At 32.2% G+C, this 27,080-nt stretch overlaps 1 protein-coding gene across 1 annotated transcript in view; it reads left to right on the plus strand.

Moving 5' to 3' along the window:
* Nucleotides 1-16,042: 16,042 nt before the first annotated feature.
* Nucleotides 16,043-27,080, plus strand: part of LOC149533956 (MADS-box protein JOINTLESS-like) — a 177,469-nt gene continuing 166,431 nt past the window's right edge. The window contains exons 1-2 of the mRNA XM_089805936.1: nt 16,043-16,507; nt 17,063-17,260. Of these exons, the coding sequence (XP_089662062.1) occupies nt 17,079-17,260 (182 nt within the window). The 5' untranslated portion in view covers nt 16,043-16,507; nt 17,063-17,078. The remainder of the gene's footprint in view (nt 16,508-17,062; nt 17,261-27,080) is intronic.

The raw sequence follows: 27,080 nt of genomic DNA on the forward strand, positions 1-27,080 counted from the left end.
GAATATTGAGTTACTTGATAGAGAAGTACATAGTGAATGTGAGATTGAACTTCATGAATGACCTATTGTTGAAAGAAGAACGTAGCAAGGATTATCAAAATATGTCAGAAGACATCATTCTACCAAACAAATCATTGGAGAAAAAGAGTTTGGACCCATGACAAGGAATATATTAAGGAATGAAACATGTTTGTTAAGCATTCATGAAACTAAATCAGTGAAGGATGCATTGGAGAATGAAGACTGGAGTCAAGCCATGAGAGAAGAAATTGATCAAATTAAGAAGAACAAAAGATAAACACTAGTACCAAGATTAGAGGACAAGAAATTTATTGGAACCAAGTGGGTGTACATAAACAAATTGGATGAGAATGGTGAAGTAACAAGGAATAAGGCAAGGTTAGTCTACAAAGGTTATGCACAAGAAGAGGGAATTAACTATGGAGAGACATTTTCCCCAATTGCAAGATTAGGAGTAAGAACTTTGCTTGCTTATTCTTCTTATAAATGATTCAAAGTTTATCAAATAGATGTTAGGTCATCGTTTCTAAATGGTATACTAGAAGAGGAGGTTTACATTTAAAAACTTGAAGGATTTATTGATTCAAATAATAAGAACATGGTGTGTAGATTGCACAAAGCTTTATATGGTTTAAAGAAAACTCCAAGAGCATGGTATGAAAGACTGCACAACTATCTTGTGAAGATTGGTTTTGAGAAGACTAATGACAACAATAATCTATACTTGAAGATGGAAGGAGGTAAAGTAATTTTACTAGCTGAAATATTTGTTGATGATATATATTTGAAGGACAAAATGCATTGTGTAAGACATTTGCAAATGAAAGGATGAAAGAATTTGGGATGTCTATGTTTGGAGAAATAAAGTTCTTTGTTGGATTACAATTTTATCAAATAAAATATGGTATTTACATTACTCAGTCCAAGAATGTAAAGGAGATCTTGAAGACTTTTGGTATAGAAGATTCAAGACCAGTAAGTACTCCCATGGTGACAGGACATAAGCTATCCAAAACTAATGATTCTACTAAGGTAAATAAAAAACTGTACAAGTCTATGGTTGGAAAATTACAATATGTAGTTCATAAAAGACTTGATATTGCACTAGTTGTTGGGATTGTTGCGAGATTTTCTACAAATCCTAAGGAGAATCACTTAATGGTTGTTAAAATGATTATGAGATACTTGAAGGGTACATAAGACTCTGGTCTATACTACAAGAAGAATGACAAGTTTGAATTGAGAGCCTATACATATGTTGATTTTTTTGGAAACATTGATGACATAAATAGTACAAGTGGTGGAGCATTTTTCTTAGGAAAGATATTGGTTACTTGGACTAGCAAGAAATACAACTATATTTCATGATCTACTATTCAAGTCAAATATGTGGCTACTACAATTAATTATAAAAATGTGGTGTCAATCAAACAATTACTCAAAGGAATGAAGGAAGAAATGACTAAATTGAAAAATCTAAAATTTTGCTCACAAGCTACCAAGAAACCTTCTTGTTTCCCAAGCACACACTTAGCTACAAGCTTTGCTAAACTTTGTTCCTCTTGACTACATCATGTTGAACTCCATGCAAAATGAATATGAATTAAGACACCACAAGACCAAATTATACTAAACTAAGCCATAGGTCAGTCTAGTAAGCTAAATTAAATAAATATTCACATTAAATACATCATCAAGCCTCAAGTTGGCTTGGCAACAGACATTAAATACATGAAATAACTAAATGCTTAGGACACACCCCTAGTTTACAATGCATAACTAACTCATCTAACAACTTAAGAGTATGAGCCCTTAGGCATAGGTCCATGTGCCACCCAAAAATCCAAATATAAGATCTCAAATGCCAGCTACCTTAGATCGAAGCTCAAGAAAATAATCTCCAGGGTCTTCTAGTAAATCAAGAACACATGACAAAAAATAACCAAAATAGCTCTAACTCCAAGATGATTACTCCAAATGTGATGTGCACTTAGGATAAGGTCACCAAATATGCCTTGAACACACCCCCAATTGTAAAAACCATAACTCCACATATTCGAGCACAAAGCTCCTGCATATAGGATTGTTGACTATCTCACGATGCTCCTACTTCATGTGTGTTGGTTTTTATCTATAAGTTTACTACTTTACATTTTAGTTATTTCATGTTGGTGAACTAATTAGAAACACAAAAAATATTGACCAAGTTAAAATATAGTCTATTGGTTCATTATTATAAAGTTAAATAAGTATGAATTTGTGTGGTACTAATCCCCCCACTCTCTATGTACCTAACTTGAACCTTTACAACAATTGGTATCAGAGCATTGGTTCTTTAGATAAAAGTTTAATAGCTTGAGAGTAGATTTGGGATAATGGAAATTTACAAGTATCAAAAAAAATTAGAGGAAGCCCTAGAGAATTCTAATGACTAGATACAAGACCTGAAGAAAAAATTGAAAACTACACTCGCCAAAAGGAATTGTCAGAAACATTACAAATAAGCTTTGATAGTCTCAAACAATTACCTGAAGGAAGTGTCAACTCCAAGGAATTTGTTGTTGCTATCACATATCTATTGAGACATAATATTGAACTATATGAAGATATTAGTCAAATAAAGAAATAACGAGAAGGTGAAACCATAGAATGACATAAGTTTTAGAAAAGATGAGAGTTGTTGAAAATGCTAAAGAAATCCTTGAATCTGAGAAGAGAAATGTTGAAGAAATATTTAGAGATATAGATTCACTCAAATTACATGTGATTTCCAATACTCTTTCCTTAAATATTTCCTAGTCTTTGACCCATAAAATAGGATTCTTGACACTAGTTCATTACACCATATTATCATGGCATAGTGCCCATGCCTTGATATCATTAGGTCATCATCAATATTTAGTAGAACTTTATTTAAATCCAACATAATATGTTGAAAAGAGGAACTACTTCCCTATCCCTTTTTCAAAATTAAAAATTAAAAAAGAAGTTGAAGCTCCAAACATGGATAAAATATCAGAATTTATAATCTCGGGCCTTGTACAACACTATGGTAAATTGGTAAATTGTAAGCCTCTCAATTTTGAGGTCTTGGGTTTGAGTCTATTCAAGCTTAACATATAATAATAATTAATCTCAACAAATAATAATATATACACTCTAGGCTTTGGTTCATTGTCTATTAAAAAACATTTACATGACAACACCAATCGCATGATCATGCAAAAATTTAAGAATAGTTTATGAAAGATTTTCTTTTATTGTGATATTTATGTTTGTGTGTCCTTAAACTTGTATTTACTTAATTGACATTAAGAGTATTTATTTGATAATTTAAATATTTATTAATTTAAGAATTCAAATATAATGTTAAAATTGTTTTCTTTTACTTAATTTTAGAAAATGATTTTAATTCTATAAATTCTATATTTAAGCCATCAACTCCCTTATCTACCAATTCAATTTTGTTTCGTTCTCAATATATATGATTAATTTTTTATGTGACTAAAATATTTAAGCAATCCCGCAACTCTTTCTAAGCTTGTGTTTAATCTCTACGTAGGAGTATTACATCTCCTTAATCATTTATTACTATTTGTGAATCACCTTTTATTTCTAAATTTTAAATACCCAAGCTCTTTAACAATAGAAGCCTTAACATCTAGAGAAGAAATTGCCTTTACAACCTTCTCATCCTCTCCAACTCCATGCCCTCTTAGTCTTGGGATGGATGGATCCCTCCTCCACCTCTACCTCCCCCCCACACCCACCCCCCCCCCACCCCCCCCCCCCCCCCCCCCCCCCCACCACTCCCTCCACTGGATCTGGCACCCATCTGCCTAGATTTGGATATGGTTTTGAAATCTCAAAATGGTCGCCTCCTCCTTCATGAGGACGATTCTTTTCTAACAGAACCTGGAGCTATTCCTGATGATTGTTCTTGCTTAGGCCCCCGGCCCTTGGGTGGTCCCATAATTAAGGAGATCCCAAAGTCAAACTGGTTGGGGGTTGTTGTTGGATCCAAGACTCCTATGACTCTAGTGCTAAACTGACATTCTCTTTAGAACCCTTGGACCCCTCATTTCCCTACCTGATTCTGTGGTGGACTCAATTTCCTCAAGGTTTTCCCTGTGCCTTGTAGGAAATTTTGTTTCTTTCCAACCTATAGTGGATAAGGTCAAAAAATGATGCTCGACAAAGTGGAAATTCATAGGCTTTGTCTCTATCTCTGTGATGACTGAGGCCCTCTTCCTATTCAACTTTATGGCTAAAAATGACAAGGATGCAATCATGGTTGCATCTTGGAACTTTGGCAAATATCACTTGATGCTGGCAAAATAGAAATCGAGCTTTAACCTAGAGAGAGACCCTTACAAATCTGTCTTAGTCTGGATCTACTTGCCTAGGCTCCCCTTGGAATTCTGGGATGAATGTGTTTTCAGATGGATTGGAAGCTCCTTTGGGCAGTTCATAAAGATGGATTCGATGATTGGCTCAAATATCAAACTAGGCTTTGCAATAATCTATGTGAATGTGGGACTAAACAAACCCTTACCAACCATGGTAGACCTAATTTCTAAATGGTGAACTTGGTTGCAATCGTTAGTGTATGAGAATGTTGCTCCTTTCAACCAAAAATGCAACAATTGTGGTCATATTTTTGTGGAGTGACCGAAGAATGAGAAACTCAAGAACAAGGTATCTTCCTCGGGTGTAGAGGTGGGTGAGAGCTCAAAAATAGTTGAAAGGACTATTGTACCAATAACCTAGGAAATCACAAACCCAGGTGGTTCCATCAACACTTGCATGGAGGAGCCTCAATTGACTGGAACCCCTTGCTTGGGAGAGAACAAAAGAACCTCGATGAAAGAATACACTAGTGTGCAAGGTAAGGAGATGAATAATTTATTGAATGTTGTTGTTCAAGAAGAGGGGGAGATTTTCGACATGTTGAACCTAGAACCGCATCTGAGTGATGGTATGGTGGACAAAGAAAGGATTTTTGATGGGGTAGAGAGCTACTGTAGCCTACCTATTGACGTGGGGACAGGCTCGTATCTTGATAATGGAACCCTTGTAGTCTCTATTCCTGGTATAATGGAAGTCTTTTCCCCTACTTCAAAGGGCCCAAGCCTTGATCTCATAAAAAATGTTGAATGGATGGTCTCGAAGAGGAAGATTAGGGGAATAGAGTAGATGTCGGATCAACTATGAGGATAGGGAGACCTCCGACTAGGAACATCTGTCAAAAGGAAACAGAAAAGGATATTGCATAAGGGAAACAAAAAACCCTAAAGGAAACCCAGAACCACAAAAGATGAAGATCATATCTTGAAATGTGAGAGGGTTGAATAGCCCCAGGAAGTAGTACAAAATCAAATAGAAAACCATTGAACTTAACACTGATATGATTCTTCTGCAAGAAGTTAAAGTGAATACACATGTTTTTTCAGAAGTGGCAAATTATATTTGGCCAAGTGCTAAATATACCTATAGTGAAGCTAATGGAGCTTTTCGTTGTATTACTAGAATGTGGAATTTTGATAAGGCTATGAGTGTGGATATTTCTGTCAACACCCATTTTGTTGTCACAAACCTCAAGACCCACTCAAGCAACTAGACTACTTTCAATTTTTATGCTCCTAACACTCACAATGGTGGGCTTTTTGTCTAGAATGAGGCTACTACTGTGGCAGATTCTATGAGACATGGGAAATTTTTGTGTATGGGAGACTTCAACACCCCGTTGTACCCTTCTAAGAAATTAAGGAGATTGGATGATTTTTTGAGAAGAAACAATCTAATTGATATTGAACTACAAGGCTCTATTTTTACATGGTCTAATAATAGAACATGGGGAAATTTTTGATTCAAGTTAGGCTTGACAAGGATATAATCTCTTTAGGATGGGACATTCTCCAACACACCTCCCTAACGGTTTTTCCAAGGACTATCACGAATCATTCGATGATACTTTTGTCTTGGACTCAAAAGGCTACTAGGCGAAGGCCTTTTAGGTATGAGATCATGCGGCACTCACACATTGAATTCAAGGACTGTATTGCACAGTGGTGGAAGCATTTGGTAGAAGGCACTACCATGTTCTGTGTTGCTAGAAAGCTTGACAGAATTAGAAAGGAGGTGAAAGATTGGAGCAAATCCTCATTTAGGATTTTATCCAAGGAAAAGAAGGTTATAGAGAAAAAGTTGGAAGCCCTCCAGATGCAACTTGCCCAAAACAACCTGTAGATTGAGCAGTAGCAGGAGGAGAAAAAGTGTAGAGATGAATAGAGAACCCTTCTAAATAGAGAGGAAGTTTTCTAGAAACAAAGATCTAGGATACAAAGGTTGAAGGAGGGAGACAAAAACATGACATTTTTTTACAAATCAGCCTCAAGATAGAAAAAGAGAAACACTATGAATAGCTTGATGGATGATAATGACCACAAGGTCACTAAAATGGAATAGATGGAGGATAAAATCAATTCTTATTTCCAGGAAATGTAAAACCGCCCAATGGCCTAGGTTAACCACAACATAAAAAATGATATTCTAAGGTCATTTCAACTAGTGATTGATAGTCAAATGAATGAGAAGATGAAATGCAAGGTCAAAGAAGAGGAAGTTAGAAAGGTTATTTTCAGTATGGATCAATATAAAGCTCCTAGTCCATATGGGTTTCCTCCTACTTTCTTCCAAGAATTTTTAACATTGTTAAGTATGATATTATCCATGTTACTCATGACTTTGTTAGAATGGGAAAGTTGCTGAAGGAACTCAACTAGACCTTCATTTTTCTCATCCCTAAGACAAAAGACCCTTGGAGACTAGAAGACTTCAGACCCATTAGCCTTTGTAACACAATTTACAAGGTTCTTGCTAAGGTTATGGTGAATCACATCAAGCCTCTCCTAGACAAATTTATTGCCCCCTTTTAGTGTGGCTTTGTGCCTAGGAGGTAGATTCTTGATGTAGTTATAGCCACCCATCAGGTGATACACTCTATGGAAAGGTCTAAGAACACAGGTATGGCTCTTAAACTGGATATCTCCAAAGCTTATGATAAGGTCAGGTGTGAATTCCTCTTCGCTATTCTTGCCAAACTTGGCTTTAATGAGAAGGTTAATAGTATTATAAAAAATGCTATTACCTCTACCACTTTATCAGTGATCACCAATGGAGCTCCTAGCAATTTTTTCTCATCCTCCCAAGGTCTTTTCCAAGGTGACCCCCTGTCTTCCTACCTTTTTATTATTGTAGTAGAAGTGCTAAGAAGAAATTTAGTGTGTTTGACTAACTCTAACAGAATCAAGGGTGTTAAACTAGCCTCTTGGTGCCCCCCACAAATCATACATCAGTTTGTGGATGACACCTTCTTATTCAACATCTCCTCCATTCATGAAGCTAGAGAATGGAAAGTCACCCTAAATCAATATGCTCTGGTCTCTGGTCAATACATAAATTACCTAGAAAAGCAAAGCCTTTTTCTTCAACATCATTGCCAACTTGAGAGATAAGTTGACAAGTATTTTTGGCTGCGAGGAGGCAGCCCTCTGGAATCCTTATCTTGGCCTACCACTCATAATTAAGGAAGTTCCCAACTAGTTTTGGAATGGCCTGGTTGAACACTTCCAAAAAAGGCTAGCGAGCTAGAAAGGGAAAATCTTGAGTAATGTTGGGAAACTCTAGCTTCTCTCTGCCTCCCTGCAAGGCATCCCAGTGTATTTCCTATCCATTTTCAAAATCCTGGGCAGGTTTAGAGATATTATTGATAAAATCTAGCGAAACTTCTTGTGGTCTAGAACTGAAGAGAAATCAAGAATGAATTTAGTTAGCTGAGAGAAAGTCTATTGACCAAAAGCTCTTGGTGGTTTGAATTTAAGAGGAACAAGAAACTTGAACAAGGCCCTATTAATGAAAATTGGCTTGAATTTGGTGAGCTCTTAAGGCAACTGGTGCAACATAATTAAGGCTAAATACCTTGGGGGATTGTCTCCTCACCAATTCCCTTGGGCATGTGATCTCCCCCAGGGCTCCAAGATTTGGAAAAATATGGTTATTACTAGAAAGATCCTAAAATGGGGGTACCATTGGATTATAGGGAATGATAATTCTATTGATTCCTAGGAGGATTAGTGGATTCATGATAGTCCTCTCATGCATAATAAGTTCCTACCTCTATAGGAGAAGTGTACTAGATTGTATGGCCCTCGGATTCAAAACTTCATAACCCCTGAAAGACAATGGGTCACTATCCAAAACCTTGAACCCATTGATTTGGGAATCGCTCAAGAGCTATATGACCTTCTTTATACCTATAGGAACCCCTCAATCTGATTGAGGACTACTTGGTGTGGAAACTCACACCCTCAAGAGAGTTTATAGTTAATTCTACTTATCTATGCTCCATGTGGGAGATGGTTTCCTAGGCTGATTGGAAAAAAGTCTAGCACCCTTGGATCCTACCAAAGATAACTTTTTCTCGTGGGCAACTTTGCATGGATCGATCCTCACCATTAATAACCTATAGTGTAGAGGGTGCCAACTTGCTAACTATTGTATTTTATGTCTTCAAGATGTGGAATCTATTTCACACCTACTTATCCACTACCTCTTTGCCAGAGTTGTGTGAAGGGAAGTTCTTTCACTATGGGAGGTCAAATAGTGTATGGAGAATGAATTGAAATACTTTATTCATTGGAACGGGTTGGTGGTGCATTCTTATCTCAGAAACTTATGGTTGATTATCCCCCCATATGTTACTTGGCATATTTGGAAGGAAAGGAATAATAGGAACTTTAGGGAACAAGCCAATACTAATGTGGGGGTGCCCCAGCAGGTTATTAGGCTCATAAAAGAATGCAACGGATCTGGTGTTGGAAATGCCCCTACCCCAAATCCCCTAGGTGGTCTAGACATGAAATGGGCTTCGACATGGAATGTTGGATCAATCATGGCATAATTTGACAATTCTAAAGTCCTGGCTAGGAAGAAGGCAACATGGCTCCCTCCCCCTCCATCTTGGTTCAAACTAAATTTTGACAGTTCAACCATGATGGGAAGCGCCATAGTGGGAGGTATTCCCCATAATAGTATGGGAAATATGGTGGTCACCTATGCTAGTAACTATAGAGGAGGCTCCAATAATGAAGTGAAAACTATGGCACTCTTGTGGGGGTTGAGAGTTGTGAGAGCTTAAGGGATCTATAAACTTGCCATCGAGGAGGATTTTATGCTTATCATTAAGGTCGCTAAGGGAGAAGGACAAAGTAACTGGTCGATTAAACTCATAATCAAGGAAATCTAAAGGTTGTTGGAAGATTACCATGACATCCAAGTGGCACACATATATTGGGAAGGGAATGACATGATAGATGAGTTGGCCAAATTTGGCCATGGTGTTAGGGATTTGATGGAATGGGAGGACATCAGAATGTTGTTGGATCATAAATGCAAGTGGTGATGGAAAGGGAGCATACTTTCAAAAATATCACATAATGAATCAAAATAGGTGGCAAGCTATCCTTTTTCCATGAGGGTGTGAGGACAAGACGATCCATAAAGGGCTTATTTGAAAAGATAGTATGAGGATATGCAATAATGTTTCAGTTGTTGTGAACATTGATTACTATTGTAAAAGGATGTAGAGGGGGGATTTGGCAAGATATAGAAAATAGCCTACTAATAATCATAGTAATAACTTATTGTATTCTCGCACTAACTACAACTAGCATCGACCGTTTACAGAGGAAAATAGACCACTCACACGTGTCATAGGGGATGGATTTTTTTCTTTTGGGAAACTTTGTAGAATTATGATAACTATGCAATGCCTTTTCATTTTTATCATTTAGGCTTCTCATTTTATATTTCATACTTACAAAGAGGCTATGTCATCTGAAGATTTGGTTTTTGACCTGGGTGAAGACATGGGTGTTCATGATTGCATAGAACCAGTTTGTGTGGAGAAGGGCATTCGTAGCAGTGAGGTAGAGATGGTCTACTTGTAGGAAGGTGGCCTCTTACCATATATGGAGGGAATGGGGAAGCATAATGAGATTGTCTCGGTGCATTTCTTCCAAACTTGGAAGGACAGAAAGGTGATTGTCAATGGTATGGAATTTAAAATCTCTAAGGAAACCATTGCGAGGATTGCAGATTTCACTATGCAAGGATAGAAATGGTGAAGGCATGCTAAGGTTAATGAGGAGCCCAGTTTGTGGAAATTTGTCAAACTTGAGGAGGAACCAACACAAATGTGCAAAGGGATTTTCACGAGAAGCCCTCCCTAAGCATTGGGACACCATCTGCTATGCATTCCCTGGAAGGTTCTATTTTTAAAGCTAGGAGGAAACATGAGGAGGGTAAAACTTTTTACATTATCTACTAGGGGCTTATGAACAAGTTGTATTTTCAACACCTAGCCCAAAACCCACCTCTTTTGGTTAACCCTTTGGCCTCGGTGACCCCCCAAGTCTCCTTGGACCTTGGACCTTGGCCTAGCCATAAGAATTTCAAGAAAACCCATGGCCTAGAAGTCAAAATGGACCCAGAAGCCAAAATCAGCCTCATCAAGTTGGACTCAGATACCAAGAAGGGTTTAGATACTAAGAAGGGGACAAAGAGCACCAAGAGAACCAATAAGCACCTCCAGTTAGATAAATTCAATTTCCTCCCTCCCCCCAAAAAAAAAAAGATTCCACCTCTGAGTCTTCCAACAGTGATGTCAAACCTGCGAAAAAGAATAGATTACCTCAATCTGCCCCCAGCTCTCTCAGCCCTTCCCATATCTTTGACACCCTAGAGGCTACCCCAGCTAGAAGTGGGGGGGGTGGGGGGAAGACATCACTTCCACTAGGAAAGAACTCAACAAAGACACTGGGAAGAAAGGGAAGCACATCCATAGTAAGGCCAAACTAGAAATCCTGGAACATTCTATAAAAGACCTAATTGATAATCAAACTGATATCTGCCAACGATTTGAAATATTGGTGGAGTTTTCCACCAAGGTCATGCACTCCACAGCCACAACCTTATACTTCCTATAGGCTAAGAAAGAGGAGAAGGATCTGGGAAAAGCTACTAAGATCACTCAATACATCAATGGCTTTCTGGCGGAGGACTAGCTAAAGACCTTCTTGGAGAAATCGGTTAAGGGAAGGGGGAGGATGCGATCAGGGATGCTGCTGAGGAAAAGAAGGAGGATAAACAAGGGAAAGAAGAGATAAATTAGCCCTAGTTCTGGTGTTTTTTATGTGTAGTTTTTTTATGCTTAGTACTTTGAACTTGATACCCCATGGGGTTGTAGATTTTAGGATTATGTTGATTAAGAGCACCATTTTGTATAGGAGTTGTTGGTAAATTTTACAATCTTTTATGGATATTAGTCTAAGGTATGATAGTACTATTAATCATGTTGTGGACTTCTTCTTTTTTTTTTTTGAAGTTTAAAGATGGCATAGGATAGACAATTGGGAGGTTACCTCCAGCTGATTGTTCAGCCTATTTGTTACTTGGGGTCAAACCCCTATTCTTTTTTGGCTGCTATCTAATATTTCAAAAATAATAGAAGTCGTTCCACACTTCCACTAAAGCCTCCAATTCTATTCTATTGTTATTAGTATCTTCAACAAATTTTACAATTTTACCACATAATTTCCCATCCCACCAATTAACTACACATCAGATTCTTAAAGTTCCTAGGTTGCCCCTTGACACCCATAGAAATTTATTGTGAACCAACCAAATTGTATGACAGTACACTTGCAAATTTCTCTTTCTTTACTCCCTCTTTCTATAAAATTACTAATTGTTTTAAAATTTAATATTATTTTTTATAAAAATCAATTTCTAAATACTTTTTAAAAAACTTACACTATTTATTTATTAATATTAATTTAGAATACAAAACATAAATTGAGAACTTTACCTATTGGCTTAATAATAATTTTTTAATTTTATATTCTTTTCATGATAAATGAAACAATTTCCATATATTATCAAATTTCAGGCATCCGTAAACTTGTATTTAACAACCCCAAAGAGGTAAATAACAATAATTATAAAAATGAAATTTTCTGGATTCGATTGTGTATGCTTTTTTACCATCAATGTTTTGGATCATACTACATGATCCATCATCAGGATGTGAAAGAGTAGGATCATGTAGTATGATCCAAAATGTTGATGGTAAAAAAGCATACACAATCGAATCTAAAAAATTTCATTTTTATAAATGGATTGTGGAAATCTTATGATGTTAAGGAATAATTATCTTTTGATCTTTTTGGAAAGTAGCCCCTATCGACATTAGTTAAACATGTATAAGTTCCTGGGACCACTGGAAATGCTCACACTGAAATTCATTACATATAGCCACTTGGAATGTGATGGAACACTGACTGACTGTGACTGGTGATGTCAAAGCCGCAAGGAAGAAGAGATTACCTCATTCTACTCCCAACTCTCTTAGCCCTTCCCATATCTTCAACACCCTGAAGGCTACTCTGGCTAGAAGTGGGGGGAACACATCACTTCCCCTAGGAAAGAACTCAACAAAGACACTAGGAAGAAAGAGAAGCACAACCATAGTAAGGCCAAACTGGAAAGCCTAGAACATTCTATAAAGGACCTAGTTGATAATCAAATTGGTATCTACCAGCGATTTGAAATGTTGGCAGAGTTTTCCACCAAGGTCATGCACTCTATAGCCACAACCTTATACTTCATGTAGGCTAAGAAGGATGAGAAGGATCTAGGCAAAGCTACTAAGACCACCCAATCCATCTATGGCTTTCTAGTAGAGGACTAGCTAAAGACCATCTTGGACAAATCAGTTAAGGGGGAGGGGGGGATGAGATCAGGGATGTTGTTGAGGAAAAGGAGGATAAGCAAGGGCAAGAAGAGAGCAATTAGCCATGGTTTTGGTGTTTTGTATGTGTAGTTTTTTTATGTGTAGTACTTTGAACTTGATACCCCATGTGGTCTTAGCTTTTAAGATTATGTTGATTAAGAGCACCATTTTGTATAGGAGTTGCTAGTACATCTTACAGTCTTTTATGTATATTAGTCTAAGGTACGATAGTACCGTTAATCATGTTGTGGACATGTTTTGTTTTTTGAAGTTTTAAAATGGCATAAGATAGACAATTGGGAGGTTAGCTCTAACTGATTGTTCAGCCTATTTTTTACTTGGGGTCAACCTCCCATTCTTTTTTGGCTGTTAACTAATACTTCAAAAACAATAGAAGTCGTTCCACACTTCCACTAAAGCCTCCAATTCTATTCTATTGTTAGTTCCTGCCAAGGCAGGAATACTTATGCATTCATGTCAATCCAAATATGACATTAACACTAACCAATCAAATCTAAGAATTTAAAAGATTATATGAGATTTCAAATGTTTATATCTTTTTCTAATTTTTCATTATTTTATAAATCACATTTTTCATCCATTCTATTGGTCGATACTATTTTTGGTGGGGGAGAAAATTAATTTTCTTTAACAAAAAATACAACTATTCTCTAACAACCTCATCTTGCATTAATGAATGTATTAATTATAACTTTATCTTTTCCACATTTGTGACAAGTTGATAAGATTTTATTTTTTCAATCATTTTATCTTCCACCTCACACCATATGTCTAGTCAATATTAATTATCACAATCTATTAAATATTTTTAATTTCTCATTTTAAATATATTTATTATTAGTTTACATTGATGTTTATTTTTTATTATTTGATATAACTTGTTCCTAAAACTTCATGTAATGCATGAGTTCAAATTATACTTCTATATATATATAAAACTAATAAATATGTCTTTTTAATATAATTTCAATATGTTATATCTTTGTATTTGAATTTCTAATTTTTTTAAAACTTTGCTTTTTTAATAAAAGTAGTTAAATTATTACTATTATTTTATTTTAATAAAAATAAATTAAACAATATTATTTTTTAATTATTTTTTATATAATAGTGTTTGTAATATGTATAATTGATAAGTGTTACAATTTTTAAATTATATTATTTATTATTATTAATATTTTTTATTTGAACAATTTATCATTTAGTTTAAATACATTTAAAACTTAAATATATATTTTAATATTAAATTAATAATTATATTTTATATCAAAAATCATACTAAAGAAATAACCACAAAATAGAAATAGTTCAATTCTAAAAGATATATAAATTATTATTAGATTTTTATAAACTATGTATTAAAATTAAATAGTTATATTTTATTTCTTATTTATTACATCATATTTATTCATCAACATCAAATTTATATGTATTACGTTTATTTATTATTTACAAATGTACATATTAAATTATATAGATATTATTTCATCATTAAAAATTACTTAATTTTATGAAAATTTTGGAAATGCAAAACATTAAATAGTAAGCCTTCTCTAATTGTGTAAAATTAAACTATTAGTTTTACTTATAAAATATTTTTATATCTCAATACATTTCATTTTTTCTTTTTAAAATGTGAGTTTTAATATAGAAATTAAATTCTTAGTTTCATTAATTAAAATATAATATATTTTAATTTTTTATTATAACCATGATGTTATGTTGACTATTTATTTTACTAAGAAAAATAATTATATTTAATTCTCTCTCTCTCTCTCTCTCTCTCTCTCTCTCTCTCTCTCTCTCTCTCTCTCTCTCTCTCTCTCTCGCGTGCACACACACACACACACACACACACACACACACACACACACAACTTATGTTGATATCACTCTATCTTACTATTTTATCTCTCTTCCTCTTCCTCCTCTATATCATCTATCCTTTTTTCCTCTACATATATGTTTAGGTTGTTATTGTTGTATACTACTATTTATCTCTATCTATATCTGTATCTTAGTTTTTGTCCAATGCTAATGATTAAAAATAACGAGTTTCATTTGATAATCAAGATGAGGTTAATACATAATTGGGGGAGTTATTCCAACTACTCATGGTTGTCTAGTAGCATGCATGGTATGCTTAAACATATAATGTGATACTCCAAATGCTTCATCAATTCTTCAAGTTTTATATTTCAAATATTGGTATGGATATCTTTCCTCATTGCACATAATTTAAGTTGTGAATGTAGAAGGTGCAAATTTGTCTAAAGCATATGTATTTATCGTAGTATGATATTAAGTACTTAGTGCCATATTGGAGACTTTGGCCTCTTATTCTTGGGCTTAAATGCCCAAAGATATAATAATATAGCACAAGAACTTAACAACAAAATATGAGCCATCCTATCAGATCACAAGCGCATTTCTAGATCGAGAATTTAACAACAAAATATGAACAATCCTATTAGATCACAAGTACATTTCTAGACAAAAATTAATATATTCATAATGTTAATTTAGATTCTCACTCATCTACACCTCTACAACCATTATGCGTTAGGCAGGAACTATGACGCATTGCGTCTCTTGTTAGTAGTATCTTCAACAAATTTTACAATTTTACCACATAATTCCCCATCCCACCAATTAACTACACACCACCTCACACACATAGAAATTTATTGTGAAACAAACAAATGGTATGATAGTACACTTGCAACTTTCTCTTTCTTTACTCCCTCTTTCTATTAAATTACTAATTGTTTTTAAATTTAATATTACTTTTCAACAAAAATCAATTTCTAAATACTTTATTAATTTTTTTAAAACTTACACTATTTATTTGTTAATATTAATTTAGAATACAAAACATAAACTGAGAACTTTACCTATTGGTTTAATAATATTTTTTAAATAATTTTTTAATTTTATATTCTTTTCATGATAAATGAAAACAATTTCCATATATTATCAAATTTCAGGCATCCGTACACTTGTATTTAACAACGCCAAAAAGGTAAATAGCAATAATTATTTTTGATCTGTTTGGAAAGTAGCCCCTGCCGACATCAGTTAAACACGTAATAAGTTCCTGGGACCACTAGAAGCAATACATATTTTGTGGTCTTCCGGTCACTGGAAGCGCTCAGATTCATTGCATACAGCCGCTTGGAATGTGATGGAACACTGACTGACTGTGACTGGTGAGAGAGAGATAACACAGCCGTTAGTGAAAGTTTTATCAACTTGACTTTTAGGGTACACCGACAACAACTCTTAACAGATACAGCCTCCCCCGCATATTCTCTTCTTGGCCATTAATGGAAACTGTACAATGCCGAACGTGGATGGTGAAGATTCGATCCGGACGACTTGCTCTCGATTCTGTATTTGGAGAGCTCAAAATGGCTTTTCGTCTTGCAGCACAACATTTCCGAAAGGAAATTGCGGCAACTTCAGGCAAATCCGGAATTCTATTTTTCGTATTCTACCCTGCGAAAGAGATAATAGCTACCGAAAATAGCATCTTATCTTATCTTTGCTTGAATACGTAAGGCTGCATTTGAAATGTTTGAGGTCATTGCGAGCGGGCCTATATTTTTGTAAGGTAATCGCTAAGATCAGCTTGTCTCGCAAATATTTGTACGATTTAGAAAGCTCTCTGCAAATATTGGTGTAATTTTTGCAAATATTTGTGTGTTTTAAATGTTCTTCGAAAATATTTGTATAATTTCAAAAGATCTTCGAAACTATCTGTATAATTATTAAAGATCTCTAGAAGATACCGAAAATAGTATCTTATCTTATCTTTGATTGAATACGTAAGGCTGCATTTGAAAGGTCTGAGGTCATAGGCAGAGCTCGGCTCAGTCGCCGGTATCAACATTTTCTTGATTTTCCTGAATTTCAGCAAGGGAATCGTTATATTCTGCTTGTTTTGGAAGTATTTGTGCGATTTCTAAAGCTCTGTGTAAATATTTTTGTAATTTCAAAGGCTCTTGGCAAATATTTGTATAATTCAAGAATTTCATTGAAAAATATTAGCATAATTTCCAAAGATCTTTGCAAATATTTGTTGTAATTTCAAAGAAACACTTCACAGATAAAGCATTTAAGGCGTTCTTTTGAAAATATTTGTATAATTTGAAAAATCTCTTTGCAGGTATTTGAGGTTTACAATGGGCAGAGAAAGAATAGAACTAAAGAAAATAGAGAAAGCCGCAGCGAGGCATGTAAGTTTCTCGAAGCGGAGGAAGGGTTTGATAAAAAACGCGAAGGAGCTTTCCATTCTATGCGACGCGGAGATCGTGCTCATCGTTTCTTCTGCATCAGGGAAGCTCTTCGAGTACTCCAATACTAGGTACCATTTTCTCGTCCTTGATTTTATTTATTTAGGGCCCGTTTGGTTGCTGGAATAGGAATAGAAAAGTTGGAATACTTTTTCTATTTTCTGTTTGGTTCGTCACTTGGAATAGTGAATAGTTGGAATAGGGAATAGGAATACGTATTCCCATTTTGCCTCTAAAATGAGCTTATACTCATTCCAAAAAATAGCTCTTGTTGGAATAGCCATTCCTATTCCCAATATTACATGTCTATTCTCCATTCCTATGCCCACGACCAAATGAGACCTTAGGAAAAATTTTAGAGGATCTAGTTTCGGAAAGTTGATAGGAACAACGAATTCGTGATGAGGCAGTTTCCTAAATATTGGAACACATTGAACGCTGTACAACGCAAGTCTTTTTTCTGCTTCTAAAATTAGAGGTTTTGGAATGGTGAATTCCTGCTTAGAAAATTATCTGCTTCTAAAATTAGAGGTTTTGGAATGGTAAATTCCTGCTTAGAAAATTATGTAGAAGAGTTTTGGAGTTGGTTTTCACAAATTTTGTTTAATTTTTAAGAGTGTTAATAGTAAGCTATTTTTATGTTATGCAACAAAAGTGTATCTAGTAGTTATTCAACTTTTAAAATTATTCTTTTTGTATTTAAATTGTTTTAGTGTGAATACTTAGTTTTAAAAAAAAAAATTAATAATATTTTCTTTAAGTGATTCTGTTTTTATTTATATTAAAATATATGTATTAATAATTATAAATTTAATTTTAAAAAAATATCTCTTTGAGCATAAAGATCTCAATTTTGAATTGTTTCAAAATAATATTTCATACAAAATTATAATTATAAATTGACAATGTATTTTATAAGAAGAGTTATTGTTTATATTTTAAAATAAAAATCAGTTTTTATTGATCTAAAAATTTGACATTTTTAAATTATAGAACTCTTAATATAAACATTTACAAAATAAAGAAATTTAAAAAGAAAAATACATATTTTTTTAGATTTTATTTTCAAGACATTTGAATTATTAAAACAACAAAAGATTAAAAAATTGCCTATTCATGTCGAACTATGTTGAAAATATTTGTAATACTAAAAATAATGAGGTTTAGTTTAGTTTTTTCTTTAAAGATTTCTTTTTAGTTTCGATAATTTATTTACTAAATGAAATATATATTTGTTAGAGACATTTCTATTTTTTCATATTATTTTTTTATATTTTTTTTATTAATTTTTCATAATAATTTTTTATGGGATTTATTTAAATGATTAATTTTTTCATATTTGACAAATTGAATTTAAATAAATAATATTTATTAATCTATTTAAAATATTTTATTAAATATTATGTTATTCAAATTGAAAATTATTAATAATCTAATTTGTTCACATAAGATTATATTTTAAATCTTTACTTTTAACTATTGTTTTTTCTTTTCCTATTTATTTGAAAAATAATTACTTGTGAGCTCCATGTTCTATCTCTATTTACTTAACTTTTGATTTTTAAAATTGATTTAGGTTTTAGTTTTTAAATTATTTCAATTTATTTTTTATATTAGTTTAGTTTTTTATTTAAAATTTGTTTTTTAGTTTCTATAATTTATTTAATCAATAGAATATTTGTTAAAGATGATTTTTGATGGAATTTTTTAAAATAGTTTTTTTTATATAAATAGTCCCTTCATTATATTAAAAAAAATACAATCAAGTTACATATTCACAAAAAATAGTTTTTTTTTTCATATTTGATAAACTGATTTAAATAAATAATATTTATTAATCTATTTAAAAGAGTTTAGTAAATATTATGTTATTCAAATTGAAATTTATTAATAATCTAATTTTTTCACATAAGATTACATTTTAAAAATTAATTTCATTATCAATCAGCTACACAAAAGCATACAACTACTAGTTAATATTATCAAAAATATTTTTCTTATAAGAAAAATGGGAAGTTAGTTATGAGATTATGCACGTCTTTAAAATGGAGACAAGTATACAATCTTTATTAAAAAGCTTATTAGAAATATAATTAATAAAAATGAAATTAGCATAAATATATGTCATTCTTAATAATTTTTAAAACTATTAAAAATTAAAAATAGTTAAGATGAACATGTATAATTCTTTTCTAGATATAGATTTTATTATGTAGACTCTAATGTTGTAATTTTGGATCTATTTTATCATCCACATTATTTTCTTGAGGTATCTTATTGCATTATGATATCCTTTACCACAATGTTGAAGACATATGTTACTATTATTACTCTAGTTAATCATAATCTATAGTCCTAAAAATAAAATTACTATAATATGATTCAAACATATTAAGAAATATTGGAAGATTTTGAAATAATTAAAATTTAGCAATATTAACACATTTTTAATTTCTTTCTTGATTTTTATATAAAATTCAAAGAATTTATCTCTGTGATTGATTTGTCCTTTTTTGAAAATATTAGAGATCATCTTACTTTCTTTCTTTTTCTATAGAAACAGTATAGATCTCCCTAAGAATTTTATTTATTGAAAAAAATTAGTGTACTCCATGTTAGGATTGCCAATGAGGTCAATATATTTGGCTATTTCTAAATTAATCCTTAATCCAACATTAGCCCTATTAAGTACTAAGAAAATATTATATTTAGATTTTGAAAAAGAAAGTCTTAATGATGTTTACTTGAAAATCATTTTTGTTTTAATTTTTCACTATTTCATATATGGTTCTTTTAACTTTGAACATGAGTTATTAGAGGTGGAAGACATGTCATAGACATAGAAGAACTTTGATTCTTTAGAGTTTGGTTTATGAATTCATCCATGATCATATAAACTTAGTAAGCTTGTAATTTATATATGTATAGAAGAAATATTTTTCTTTACCAAATTTTTTTATTAATTTTACTACTACATTCTCAAGAATGATTTTTTTTCACCTCAAACTTAATAGGCTAATGGGTTGCTTCACTTTCATTAAAAAACAATTATTTGACTTTCTTTAATTTGATTCCCTATTGCATTATGGTTCCATCTGTACATAAACCAAAAGTTTCCTAGTACTCTTACATTTGACTCAATCGTTGTTTTTATTCTACTAGATGACTATTGTAATTTTTCTAACTAAGAAATAATATTTATCAAAATATAAAATCTTGATGTTATATTTATTAATAATGTTAATCTCTTATAGATATACTTAATTTTTATTCTATGATCTATATAATCTCCTAAGATTATACCATAGTAAATCATAATGAAAAAAAAATTATGGATCAAAAATAATTTACTATTCTCCACATTTTATGAGGAATTAATCTAGTCATTATGGATCCTCTTCAAATATTATTTTTTATCTATTATGAATTAATCTATATATAACTAAACATAATCATGAGGTGATCTCATAAATATTTTTAGAAGTGCTCTTTTTCAATATTTGTTGCTACAATACATAACTAAAATTATACTCCATAAGCATGTAAATATGGTTTTATCTAAATCATTTGGTTCTACTCAAAATAGATTGTAGCCACTAAATCCAACTAAAAAGGAGAAATGTTTTGCATAAAATATGGTTGATGAAAATAACATTTTAAGATAGTAACCTTTAACTATCAATAGCTAATATAGATATTTATCTTTTTAATCTTAATTTTGAAAAATTTACTAATGGTAATGTCAAATTATTATCCAATGTTGGATACACAAATCTTACCCTCTAGAGTGTTTTCTCTTGATTTTGTTAGCTCTCGAAGGGTTGGATTTATCATCCCTGAATTGGATTGTTTTATTTGATTGAGTATAAATATGATGTGCTTACATGGCAGTATGAATTATTTTTATGTCACTATATTTCCATGCAAAAGCTTTAGAATATAAATATGAGGCATCTCATAATTTTTTTAGATTCTAAATAATAGGTCACCTTTGTTCAAGGTTTCTTAATTTAATTCATGATTAACTTGAAATGAGGATAAAATTGATGTAAGTATTTGGTATACAATAATATGCTTGCAACAAATACAATGTAGCTATTTCATGATAATAAAAATAAATTCTTCTAATGGTATAATTTTTACCAAAGGGCATATCAAAGATACTGAAGAGTATTGTTAATGAACTTAGGGTTGTTCTTAGGTACTTAATTATATTGGGAATTATTATGAATATTTTCATCATTTATTTCTAGTATTCTTCTTGTTACTCAATAAACTATTTTATTATAACCATTTATAACCTATTTCCCTCGTATGATGATTCATTTGTGTGAATTGACATAATAATGATTAAAAATATGTTTAAAATATATGTGAAGGAATATAAAATAATGGCATGGCCACAACTATAATTAGTGGGCCAAGAGAGGCATACCAAATAATAGTTATTGGCATTACAAGAAAACAAAGAACCAAAGAAGGAATTTTTAATTCAAGGAGTGGACATCAAAATTGGCCATGCTCGAAAAATCATTCATATTATTCATGCATTTGGAAGTGCATTCCAACACTTGTTATCTGGGCTATTTGGTGGGAGAGGAATAAAAGAATTTTTAGTAATCAATCTTCATCTATAGAAGGTGTGTTATTAGCATTAGAATCTGTAGTGGGGGAAGTAGTGGTAGCTTATGTTAGAAGAACTTCTAAGCATCTTATTATTACTAGATGGGATATTGCATTGGCAAATAGATGGACAAATTTACCCTCTCCATGCTATAAGTTCATTGCTTCAGGGCTTGGTGTTAAAGTGAATAGGTGGGAAGTGAAATGGATTCCTCCCAGAGTGGATGTTTGTAAACTAATTTTTGATGGTTTCTCTAGGGGTAATCCTGTGAAATCGGGGGTTGGAGTATGTATTAGAAACCATAATGGATAGGTGGTGGGTATGTTGGCTCATAAATTATTGATAGGTACAAATATACAGCAGAAGCCATGGCACTTTTAAAAGAATTAGAGTTGGCACTTTATCTAGGAATAGATAATATTCATATTGAGGGAGATTCAACTCTAGTCATTAATTCATGCTTAAAGAGAAAATCAGAGAATTGGAAGTTTGGATATATTTTGGATAAAGCTTGGTCAATTATTGACAAATTTAAGATGGTTTCCTTTTCTCACACCCTTAGAGAGGGAAATTGAGTTGTAGACTATTTGTCTAATTTATCTTCCGACTTACAGGATGTTGAGATGAGGATTACGAACTTTGCCTCTGGAAATTCAGAATACTTGAATAAGAAAAAACTTTGCATAATTAATAGTATATTTATTGTTAGTATTCATCTTTTGGTATATGCTTGTGGTTCATTATACAAATTTATATATGGTTTTTTGAGATGGCTACAATATGCATTTTTTGACTTGGGAATTGCATATGTTTATCATTGCGAACTGTCTTTGCTTGACGATTTTGGGAGTTGTATCATTGTAAAGAATTATATTACAATCTTTCTATATTTGGTAACAAATAAAGGGTTTCTTGCTATGTTCTTCCCTTCATGACCCATTGAACTAGCTTTACTATATATATATATATATATATATATATATATATATATATATCTTCAGTGGCTTGCCACTTTTCGTCGATTTTTTTTTTTGAGAGAAGTATTGTTACCATATCTATAGGCAAGATATGAACCATATTAAAAAAACTAGAATGAAAACTAGGCTCTTGTACTAAGTTGTCGATCAAAGTTTTAGAGTAGAAGTAGATTTTAAAATAGAATGGGTAGGAATGAACAATTGTTATAACAAACCCTTTTGAAGGGAGCGTAACATATTGATCAAGAAGTAATTGATAGGAAAAATTGTTCAAGATAGGAACAAAAATTATGTTGGAGATATAATTTCATGAAAAAATATAAGATCCAAATAAATGGAATCAACATTTGTTAAAGAATATTGCAAGAGATGAATGGAAGTAATGTTTCCAAAAACCTCTTCACTTTGAAGACAAGCACTACTATAGACAATATTTTTAAAGGAGAATTTTGAGGGTGCAACAATAGAAAAGAAACCTGATTACTAAGGTGACTCACAATAGGAGGAGCCATGGAGATAGTCAATGGAAAGTAGCCCAAAAAAAAATGGTATTAAAAAAACCCCACTTCATATTCTTATATTTGAATAGTAGAATCATAAAAAGTGAAGTTCCTTCATTAAATGTGATGGAGGATGGTCACCATTAGAAAAAAATATAAAGATGGTGTAAAAGAAACTAGGGATCTCTTACTAGGACAAAATCTTTACATAGTGGATTTTTTGTGGTAGAATTATGGTTAATGGATATAAAGAAGAAAGATATACTCTAGGCCCCCACTTGATGGATGAATAGGGATTATTTATAGAGGATTCAACTCCTAATTTTAACTTGTTGAACAGAACCACGGAGATTGTTACATTATGGATCATAATGTAATTCTCACCCATAAAGTATTGGAAGAACAATGTGTTAAAAATTATAGGGGATAAAATTAGAAAATTTGTTAAAACATATGAGCACTTGGATGACCAAAAATATGGGATGTATGATAGGATATATATAGAGGTACTATGATTTCTATTAGTCCCCAAACCAATTAAACTACACTCATAATTTGATATTATGTATTAGTCAATTATAGGGGAAAATTATCTAATCTTCTGATCTAAACATGGTTTAAAAGGACACTCATCATTAGAATGCTACAAAAAAGAAAAAGAGAATTAAAATGATATTGAAAGCCCTACAATAGGCCAATATAAAGAAGGAGAAGAATAGAAGTTGGCAAAGAAGATTATATTGATCAAAAGCCTAATCACAACTTTTTGCATAAAAAGTAAAGAATTCAACACTCTTTATAATTAATGAAGCTAATCAAGTTGATAATGAATAAATAGCACAAGATAATGGAGGAAACAAAAAAATGGGTTAGGAGATCCCCATGGAAGAGTCAAAATCCTTTACAATTGATTTTTTCTCTCATCTTTTCATTTTTCCTCAAAATTTTAAATTTTCCTCGAATTGCACATTATTTACCTCAAAATTAATCATTCTTTGTATATATTATAGATGAGGTGACTTATACCTTGGGGAGTTAATTTTGGTAAATTTAGATGCCCAGTAAAGGGCATTTCTCTTTAGTCACCTAGTAGAGTTGACCCTCACAAAAATTAACCCCAAAATCCCTGTAAAAGGAGGCTTCCTCTATTCAAAAATAACAATTACAATACACAAGCATCCTCGCTCAAGCAATTAAGTGCAATAATCCAAGGATTTCAATCAAGAAATTATTAATGGAAGGTATCCATACAATATATTCAAGAATGCATTTCCCTCTATAGATGTTTCTTCTTTCTTCATTGGAGTTGTAAAAATTGGCCATAAAGGGAGGAGATCTACATTCATACATCTAAGAGTTCTTCTTCTTCTATTTCTATTTAATATTTGAGGTGATTTATTAGCATGTACTACAGGTTTTATTGTCTTACATGATTTCCTTTTGGGATTTTGTGTTGAGTGAAACCTATTATATCAGCATACTTGATCACATACAAAAGACAATTATATTTACATGGTATGATATGTTGCACTAAGGTTTAATCTCTATTGCATTACAGCATTTCTTTTATTTCAACTCAAGGTTAATTCCTAAAAAGGGGCTTGACCAAGAGAAACCCCCAACTTATAAGAATTTCCCCTACTATTTGGTGTGCAAGTATAGATTCATGGAGTTTTAGATTTAGATTTGTAGATCTAAAAGTGGAGTTACAAATATAGTATCGAGACCTCTAGATTTGTTTATTATGGGTATAGGTTACCTCAATATTGACCTATGCTAGTATAAGAAACCTCATGCTTGACCTGTTCCTTCGACATTCAAATTTTCACAATAGAAATCTCTATCTATTAGGTTTTCATATTCTCATTAATTTCTAGTTTTAGTATAGTTTGACAAGGTTTCTACAAATATGAAGTTGCTTCATCTACTAACCCTCAATGTGAGTCCATCTTCTTTCCCCTTCCTTCATATAACTTACTTTGATACACTAGATCTACCATCTTTTTGTTTATTATTGCATAAATATACATTTGAATTTTCTTTCATTTACATCACATTTTCATCCCTACATTCTTACATAGACAAAAAGGGCCTTAGAATAATACATATTATTGTCACTAGATCTTACATTAGCACCCCTCCTCTACTTGAGTTGTGATAATTAGGTTTACTCTGAAGAGGTTATAATATTTTGGGCCCCCTCTAATCTATGTTTCAAATGGTTGTCTACAATTGATCATCATCATGTCTTATACATTTTGGTGTATCTAGGTTCTTACATTTTCATTCTAATTTTAGTGTTAGATCTACTTGGCTACATTATACACATCAAGTTAGATCTCTCTTGTATCACATATTTCATCATTGTATGTATAGGTTCACCTTATACATTTTGGTGAACCCATTTCTTTTATGTGTTATACCTTTTGAGTGGACATTTGGATATTCTGGTTGTGATCTCTTTTGTGTCTTCATTATAACTTAATATTTTAATTGGATCCTGTTTGTATATTAGTCTTTATACCCTCATGTTTAGATCTACTTTTTATCCCCCTTGTTTGGTTACATTATATAAGTATTAAAATCCTATTTGCATCTTCACATTGTTTTGTTACATTCTTGTTTTTTAGCCCTAGTTGCATACTTATAAACATGAAACTCTCTAAAATAGAGTAGTGTGTAATCACTAATATAATCACCTTTTTTATTTCTTCTCTCTACCAAATCCATGAGGTACTTTATAGTTTATTTCATTTCATTGTGTTTATATCACTTTATGATATTCTTGCATATAGCATAATGAGGACAACTAATGCAACACTTCTCTACAAGGAATGTTTCAAGATTATTATCAGCATTTCATGTATCTTCTTGATGCATATTTGAACTAAATGCATGGAATATATAGATTACATAAGGGTATATATAAATGAGCTTGTTGTCAATCCTCTTAACTATATAGTTCTTAGTTAAGCTCAAACTCATAATAATCCTAAAAAAATTAATTGTCTCCAAAACATTATCCATGATCCAAATTTTAGAAATTGTATAGATGATTTTTCTTCTAGATCTTTTGGTGACAGTGCTTCTCCTTCACCTTCTAAGGATGGGAATACTATTATTTTGAAAGATAATATTCCTTCTACTATACCCGTTATACCATGCATGCTCATACAAGATGAATTGTCTATTCCTTCTACATTATAAACTACTTATAATGTAAGCTATTCTATCACCACCCAATAATGCTACAAAACTTTAGGACTAGATATTAATGAACAAGGTATTACAATTTCTATTAATCCTTCTCCAAAATGTCATAAAGATGGTTTAAGTTTCATTCCCTAGCTAACCCTTCTCAACTTTCTAAAGATCTTGTGATAGAAACATATTTATCTTATCAATCTCCAAGTAATTACTAATTCCCTTGATGATTTCCCTCCACCCATAATTGATAATGCTCCTATATCACTACTTCCTGAAGTTCATCATGTTGATTATTGTCTTCCTTCTTCATCTAAATGACACTATCAACAATTTCCCTCAAGCATAGATAAGAGCATGATTTGTTGTCAATAGATTTATATCTTTAATTTAATTTTTTCTATTATATATCTTTAAGGCCTTCAAATAGGAGTGTTATATTATATTAATTTATTTTTGTATTTAATCTTATTATTTATCTGTTCAATTTTCTTTCAGAAAAGGATTATTACATAAACAAAGAAAGCATAGACAATTGGGACCTAATGCAGGAGCATCTTGGGTGAAGGGAAATCTCAGATCACCC

The sequence above is a fragment of the Cupressus sempervirens genome, chromosome 10 (genome assembly GCF_028749045.1).
Source record: "Cupressus sempervirens isolate cs-2001-9-10 chromosome 10, ASM2874904v1, whole genome shotgun sequence".
NCBI classification, from domain to species: domain Eukaryota; kingdom Viridiplantae; phylum Streptophyta; class Pinopsida; order Cupressales; family Cupressaceae; genus Cupressus; species Cupressus sempervirens.